This window comes from Phacochoerus africanus, chromosome 6 (genome assembly GCF_016906955.1).
Source record: "Phacochoerus africanus isolate WHEZ1 chromosome 6, ROS_Pafr_v1, whole genome shotgun sequence".
NCBI lineage: Eukaryota > Metazoa > Chordata > Mammalia > Artiodactyla > Suidae > Phacochoerus > Phacochoerus africanus.
This window is the reverse complement of record NC_062549.1, coordinates 125,165,542-125,173,420: the sequence shown is the minus strand read 5'-3', so window position 1 is coordinate 125,173,420 and position 7,879 is coordinate 125,165,542. Positions and strand designations below refer to the sequence as shown.

Below are 7,879 nucleotides of genomic sequence, written 5' to 3'. Positions count from 1 at the left end.
TTTACTTATATTTGGCCATGCCTGTGGCATGTGAAAGTTCCTGAGCAAGGGATCAAACCCACACCACAGCGATCCAAACCACTGCAGTGGACAGTGCCGGCTCCTTAACCTGCTGTGCCACAAGAGAACTCTCCTTTGCATTTAGCTGATACAGTTTATGGGAGAAGTAAGAAAATAGTCATTCAGATTATTTTCCCTGTTCTGTAGTTGAAATGAGACCTACTTGAGCAGGGCTGCTCTAGGGAGTGCCTCTGCAGGTGCAGGGGCACTAGTATACATTATCGCTTGAATACAATTTGAAGGATTGAAGTGCTTTGAAACTAGACTGCAGCCCCTGTGAGAGCTGTTCTACTTTGTCAGAAGCTCTGTTCACTCTCTCCCCCATCTCTTCCTGAATTGACAGATGCCCTTAGGGAAAAAAATGGCCTAAATGCTGATCTCTTATCTTTGAATTTCTGTTTAGATCTCGGTCTTGTAATTTTTCACTGTCCTGCTAGCTGTCTGATGCATTCAAGCAGATATTTAAAATTTTCCAGCTTTTCTTGTTGCTTTCAGTGGAGGGTTGGCCTGAATTACTTAATCTGCCAGTGCTAGAAGCCATGTATAATTTTTAAAACAGCAGAAGAAAACTCATGGGAAGAGTCTTAGTTGAACTTAAAATGTTTGAGCAGTATCAACTGTAAGGAAGGAAAGGAAGTAAGTATCTATATACCTCATTCCAGACTGTGTGCTTCAGCTATCCATGTTCTGAGGCAAAATATAAAGTCAGTAAACCTAAGGGATTTAAAGCTGTTTGGAGATTAACAAGTTTTGAGTTTCAGCCAATAAGTAAATACTATTATCCACTTATATTTTAGTGCCGTCGGTGATATCTAATTACTTGGGTAGAATAGGAAATTAGATGAATTTTGAAATGCTATTTAACCCAAAAGTCCTATCGTGGTTTTCTTAAATGTTTTCTAACTCACCTAAGGCTTAAAACATTTGAAAAGTGTGTGAAAAGTGACTTCAGTGTAAACAATGATTTGGAGGATTGGTTGTCTCCTTGTGGCGTTTTGCATAGCACTTCTTGGTTCTGTCAGCCATCTAAGAAACACACCACCATCCCCCTTCCACTTAGATCCATCTTTGAGTTTTTAAAAAGTTTGTGTTTGCTTTTAATACTGTCCTTCATTTCTTCCTGAAGTAGCATAACTGTAGTTCACAGCTCTTTTCCAAACCTGTTTCAGTAGAATGAAATGTTCTTAGTCTTTTAAGTTTTTTCCTCCATAGAGAAAGCACATTTAATCTGTCGACAATCAAATCTTTAAGTTGTATAGTTATAAAAGAAGCTGTTTAAAACATTTTATTTTTATTAGCTTTAATTAAACTATTTTAAACATTTCTCAAGTTTGTATTTCTGAACATTTTCTAAGAGTTCTGAAGTTGCAACTGCCCTAGAAAATCGAAGCCACAAGGTTCGGTATTCAGATTCGGTAGAAGATGGAGCAGTTATATTCTCTCTCTCTGGTACAGTATGTTTGTGCTAATAACTTCCTTGATTTAAGTTTCTCATAAAATATGTGAGTGTAAGTTCTAATAATTTGATAGTTCTATAACAAGTAATAAACTTAAGGTGTTATCTTGTGGGAGGAATAAACATATAAAACTTTGTTACTGATGCAAAAGCAGTGCATGTGGCCAATCACGAAAGTATATTCCTTTTTAGATTTTAATTGTTGAACTAAAACTGAACCGGTAGAGTGTGGTAGTTAAACTACTTGCTTTGGAACTCAGATGAAATGAGAACAAAGCCACCCTCCCCAGAAATCAGTGGAGTATTTATTGCCCATATCATCCCAACATTGGTCAACATCTGGACACAAAAACAACGTAGGATAACGTTTTTCATGATTTCGTACAAGAGTCTGCTGAACATAATATAAACAAACACTGACTGAAAGAACCAAATGGGGCAAACATTCCTGACATCATAAAACTGTGAGTCGTGGGCAAAGTGCAGGAAGGAATTAACTTAGGATGTGAGAAAGCTATAGAGACATGGGAAGGGGCAGCTCCACTTGCACCTGGGAAATGCTAGGAGCAATAACGATAAAGGAGGTGGAGTGAAGGGTTTTAGGGTGGGTGCAAATAGATCTGCACTTCAGCAGAGGCACTTTCCAAAGCCCCTAGATAGGCCTCCAAGCTGCAAATGGTCCAACCTCAAATTGCTCCTTCCTGGTTGAACAGACAGCCCTCGAGGGAGAGGTAGAATATTTATGATGAATGTCTGCTTTGTGCACAGGCCACTAGATATACATTCCCTTATTTAATCCCTTTAACAAACGATCATTCCAGCCTTCAGATGAGGAAATTCAGGTGTAGAGAGGTTATATAGCCCAAGTTCAAGCAATTAGTATAATCGCACAGTCACTTTCCTCAGATTGTGTCTTCCTCTCATCTTTTAAAGAACTAATTAGATTGTTTCCCTTCTGGACCATTTTTCTAGGCCTGATACTGTTTCAGAGATCCTTTACTGAGTATCTTAATTTATATAATAGTTATGGTCTCATACCAAGGTTTCTCTAAGAAATAAACTGAAAGCTTGTTTAAAACTGCTTTTCTTTAGTTGATTTCCAGCTTTTAAAAATCATTATAACATGAAAAATTAACTTGCAACTAAAATTAGGCATTGCTTTACTGCAGGCAGTGCCTTAGTCTAAAAAAAAAGCTTACTGATGAAGAAAGTTTTTTTCCCTTAAATGTTTAGATTAAGTCATCCTTTTATACTAAGCACTTAAAAGAACGATCTGTCTTTGTGTGTTTTTAGGTCCCTACCTGCGGCATAAGGAAGTTCCCAGGCTAGGGGTTGAATCAGAGCCACAGCTGCTGGCTGACACCACAGCCACAGCAACAGCAGATCCAAGCTGTGTCTGCGACCTACACCACAGTTCACGACGATGCTGGATCCTTTAACCCACTGAGGGAGGCCAGAGATCCAACCTGCATCCTCACGGATACTAGTCAGATTCTTAAGCCGCTGAGCCACAACGGAAACTCTTACGTGGTTATTTTTTGTGTAAGACTTTTGTTACAGGAGCTTACATTTGTTAGGGTTTAAAACCCAGACACGTACAGCCTATGTTTTACTTAGTTATTTTTGTTGACTTTACAAAAAAAATTTTATCAGTATGACACAGTGACATTTTCTGTTATGCTCACCTTTCCTAGGAGTTGCCTTTTTATTAGTGGATGCTCAAGAATGCTTCATGTCTGCTGAAGAAGTATTTCTAGCCCAAATTGAGAAGTTTATTAACATTCACCAGAACAGTTTTTTGGTTCTGTCTGCTGCACGCCACGGGCCTGAGGAGTGGAAACTGATGTTGAGGACTCAGCAGAGGTACGGAGCAGCAGCACTACAGACCTCCTTTCCTTAACTTACTGCTTCAGTTCTCGAGGCTTTCAGGCAAGTGAGTCATGCTTTGCCAAAAGATACTTCATAATGTTAACCTGCCATATTTAATCAGACGTAGACCAAATAGGCTGTTCTATGAATCAGGATGACAAGTTTCAGAATTCATGCTGATTTGGGGATTGTCCTGCAAGCAGAGGAGTGAACCCTTGTTAGTTAAGTTATGGCCATAGAGCTGTATCAGATCTTCCGTGGAATAAGGTAGGCATGAATGAATAAACAGATGACAAACAGTAAGAGGTTTGTGTTGTCTTTCCACTTATTTAAATTAAGATAACAGATGTCAGTATGTTATGTGATCCATTTAACTTACTAATTTTTTTTTTTTTTTTTCAGATTCCTGGGTAGTAACTTACGGATACTTCCAGTACACAACGCAGCAAATGCCGTTAATCTTATGTGCACCATAGCTAAGGTGAGTCACCTGAGGAGAGTGGCACATACACATACACACTGTTAGACTTTTAAGGTCCCTGACCTCAAGTGCACACTCTCTTCAGTAGAACTGACAAATACTCTACTTCTCTCCCCCTCAGAAGTTGCTCTTTCCACATGCAGCTCTTCCCCAAGCCAAAACTCAGCTTCTCAAGTCTTCTCAACTTATTTCTAGTAGCAGCTACCAAGATCACTCATTTGGGGCCAGAAGAGCATTTAGTCATAGAGACATTGTGTTGGCCCTACTGGTTCCTTAAATCTTCTTCCAGATTCTAAAGTACAAATATTGGTAGTCACGAACTATCGGAGTGCAAACATACTATTTTATAACTTCGTCTGTTACCCATTTTATTTTCAGGCTTGTTCTCCTCTGTAAGGTGTGCTTCCAGCTCCCAGAGTTAGGTGTTCCTTACTCCTAAACCGGGAGCACATCTCCCGTGAAGCAGATCTTACAGTGTCCTGCTTTTTGGCGCGCATGTTTGGAATTCCTTATAGACAGAGATCAGGTGTTTTTCCCTCGATTACTCTAATACCTCATACATGGTACTGACTGATGATACTTCTTGAATAAAGTTAGGTATTTTACGATGTGACCCTGTAAAAATATCTTATTTCTCCAAATAATGCTGCATGTTTACATTTTCTTCCAGATCACCTCCAAGCCATACATAGACAGCATCTGCTACAGAATGATAACAACTAAAGCTTACATCATTGAGCAAAGTCCTGTCTGGACAACACTTCATAAGATAAAGCTGAGCAGTGGTGCATTTAACCCAAGTTAGGTTATCAGTTACAGGTGTTCTTTTAGAAGAATACTGAAATAAAATATGTACAGTTAAATGTGGTTATATTTTTAAGTTTTATTAATTCCTTTGATAATGTTTAGAAAAATTGGTACATACATTATTATAAAATTCATGCAGTTTCTTAATGATACACATTAATTTGGATGAACAGATATTTTCTTGGAAATAAATACATAACATTTTCTAACTAACCCCTTAGATTAAAAGAAAAGTCATATATACTTTTAGGTTTCCACAAGCCAGCCGGTATTTCTAAAACACTGGGGGATGCTTTTACACTGTAACTACTGTTGGAGAGCTGGTGACAGGCCTCTGCCCCCTTGACTCCTCCTGAGGCAAGGAAAGAAAGGGAAATTAAGAGAGGGTATCAACTGGCCCAACTCAGAGTTGCTAAGCTCTTACCCTGCTGTGACAGTTTGACATGGGGACTTCTAAAATGTAACATGTCAGCACCTGGAGCACAGAGTATTTTTAGGTGTGTACATAAAGTGCATGTTGTTATAAACTCACAACTATAATTTAGAAGTCATAATATAAAATTACTAATTTGTATTGGATTTTCAGCATCAGTATTCAGAATACACATGGGCATTGTTTACCATGTAAATAACCTTTTTAAAACCAGATACTACTACTGATCCATAATGTGTCATTATAGAAACAGATGAAAGAGAAAAGCTACATTTCTATCAGTATATAACAGAAAAACTCTTCCAAAGGTATTAAATAAGCCATACTGGAAAATACATTATTTTACCAGTTTTTATTTAGGAGATGAAGCTTTTACTTTATCTCATGTTTTCATCAGAGGTAGACTTTGTTTTTATTTCAATGAGTTCCTCTACTCGAGCCAGAAACACTTTCAATCAAATCAAATGTGAAAAGAGCTGAATGTAAGACCTGCAATGCCAAGAAATTACTGTTACTAGGCTGGCTGCCTTTAAAACTACACAAAGCAAAAAATGAAGAGTTCAGCATGATGTAGCTTAGGAAAAGTTCAGCTCTACCTTAAGCTGCATTTCAGGAGGCATGTTAGGGATCTCTTCTCCACCTACTGTTACAGAACAAAGATCTTTAGACTTCTGGACTTCTAGAAGAGAAGGGAAAGAAAGACCATGTGTCATAGGAAAGCAACTCTCAGATTTCAGTAATAAATGTATAAGCTATTTTAATCAATTACTAAAAGTCAGCTATTTGTATAAAGTCATTGTTTGATAGGGTATGCTTAAATCAAGCTATAAACAAAAATATCAAAATTCTGCAACATGTAAATTAATGTTTCTTGAGGTGAATAGCACTGCTTTGGCATGCATAGGATGAATGAACATTTATTTATAAACTTTTTTCTTTAATATATAGTCAGAATTACACTGGTCCCAATAAAAAGATGTTTCTAGTAATGCCTACAGAAATACCCTTTAGCTATACTGAAAAGATCACAGGATTATTATAATTGCTGACTTTAAAGATTCTTTTTTGTAATTTGTTTAAATATAGTTGAAGGTGAAATAGAAGGGTAGAATCCAAAGTAGAAAAGGAAATACAGTGATATCCAGACAGAAATACTTGCAATACAATTAGATTCTTAATCAGAACATGAGGTTTTAAACCAGAACAGGCTTCAGTTTGGTTTAAATCTTTGTAAACCTCACTCAGTGTTAATGGGCATACAGATTGCTAAGTTTTTTTTTTTTTTTTTTTGGGTGTAGGTGAGGCACATGGAAATTTCCAGGCTAGGGGTTGAATTGGAGCTACAGCTGCCGGCCTACACCACAGCCACAGCAACACCAAATCCGGGCGGTATCTATAACCTACACCACGGTTCGTGGCTATGCCGGATCCTTACCCTACTGAGCAAGGCAGGGATCAAACCAGCATCCTCAATGGATATTAGTCGGGTTCATTTCCTCTGAGTTGCAGTGGGAACGCCTAAGAATCATTTTTAATTATAAAGAAAATGACTCAGCTGTCATAGTTCCTTGTCTGCTATAAATTAGATGAATACAAGATACAGTTCTTTTTTGAATATCAATGACAGTTCAAAAAATCTAATTTTTATATCTAACTGAAAATGAAGTTACACATTACCAACCTTGGCTATTTTTAATTTCTGCTTCATAGTGCGCTTTTGACATATTAAGTCCTGTATGGAGTGGCTTTAAGAAGTTATTCTCAATCTTTTCAAGTTCTGTCCATAATCCAGTCTGTTCAGAAGAATTAACAAAAGAATTAATTGTTTGGTTCAAAATTTATTGATTGCTTACTAATATAAAACATGAGAGCTGGAGAAACAAAAATGAGGAAGGCACTGCCTTTTAAGGTAGAGTTTACTGTTTAATAACGCGTTCGTTACTACACCTAGTTATTTCATGTAAATACCAATCAAACAAAAGTGTGACTGGTCAGTACGTTCATTGCTGTGCCATTTGGAGGGCTCCTGGTTTTGAGATGTGTAACTCTGAAGTTTTATCCATGGGAAGATTATCTGAGGATCATTCACAAGGTCTGAGACATTTGTCTTCCTTCTGAACCATCTTCACAGTGATGCCACCTCGACTCTTGGTCTTTCAAATGACAGCCCTGTCACACATCGAGTTCCAGAGGATTCTTTTCCTTCCTTGTCGATGGAAATGTTCCTAACACAAATGGACTTTCCTGGTGATCAGTACACGTGGGGATTTTACCTGCCTAGGACAGTTTAGGTTTGTCATCTGTAAGTAAGTAAAATCTTTTCTTGAGTTCTGGGAACAGCTCTGGCAAATTAACCTGAGGAAGGGGTTGTGGGAACCTCTGATTGACCTAGAGCCTGTCAGAAGCACCAGTCGATCCCGACCTTGTGATTGGCATGTGAAGAGGGCAGGGGTTAGAGTAATGGGATGCAGGCTGGCAGTAGCCTGTGTGATCTGCTGCTGTCTCCGGGGCGGGGGGCCTGTCAGAAAGGGCCTGAGGGGTCGGACGCCCAGCCGGGGTGCGTGCGTGGGTTTCCTCCCCCAGACTGCCTGCAGACACCGGCTGTTTCTGAGGCCTGTTCTCCCTCCTCTGTCCCTGCCAGTCTCCTTTCTCCCTTCTCGGACTCCTCCAGTCCCTGGGCCTTGCCCCCGCCCACCCCACGACGACAGGCTGCAGGTGCACTGCACCCTCCTTTCACAGGCTTTAACTTTGTCCAAGGCCCTTTCCTCAAAGG

General features: G+C 39.0%; 2 protein-coding genes across 2 annotated transcripts in view; one reads left to right on the top strand and one right to left on the bottom strand.

Moving 5' to 3' along the window:
- Window positions 1-1,415: 1,415 nt before the first annotated feature.
- C6H1orf146 (chromosome 6 C1orf146 homolog) lies at window positions 1,416-4,729 on the top strand. Its single transcript, XM_047785316.1, has 4 exons — window positions 1,416-1,509; window positions 3,211-3,379; window positions 3,788-3,866; window positions 4,537-4,729. Exons 2-4 carry the CDS (start codon window positions 3,249-3,251, stop codon window positions 4,669-4,671), a joined length of 345 nt encoding a protein of 114 aa, XP_047641272.1. The 5' UTR covers window positions 1,416-1,509; window positions 3,211-3,248; the 3' UTR covers window positions 4,672-4,729.
- A 715-nt stretch (window positions 4,730-5,444) lies between these two features.
- The window catches only part of GLMN (glomulin, FKBP associated protein), a 38,736-nt gene continuing 36,301 nt past the window's right edge, over window positions 5,445-7,879 (bottom strand). The window contains 4 exon segments of the mRNA XM_047785315.1: window positions 5,445-5,549; window positions 5,551-5,595; window positions 5,703-5,785; window positions 6,788-6,899. Coding sequence (XP_047641271.1) covers window positions 5,484-5,549; window positions 5,551-5,595; window positions 5,703-5,785; window positions 6,788-6,899 — 306 coding nt within the window. The 3' untranslated portion in view covers window positions 5,445-5,483.

Bases quoted from the DNA above. Each gene is read 5' to 3' on its own strand.
- C6H1orf146 (XM_047785316.1), top strand. From the start codon at position 3,249: ATGTCTGCTGAAGAAGTATTTCTAGCCCAAATTGAGAAGTTTATTAAC. The intron at 3,380-3,787 runs GTACGGAGCAGC...TTTTTTTTTCAG, and splicing joins ATGTTGAGGACTCAGCAGAG to ATTCCTGGGTAGTAACTTAC. The intron at 3,867-4,536 runs GTGAGTCACCTG...ATTTTCTTCCAG, and splicing joins TTATGTGCACCATAGCTAAG to ATCACCTCCAAGCCATACAT.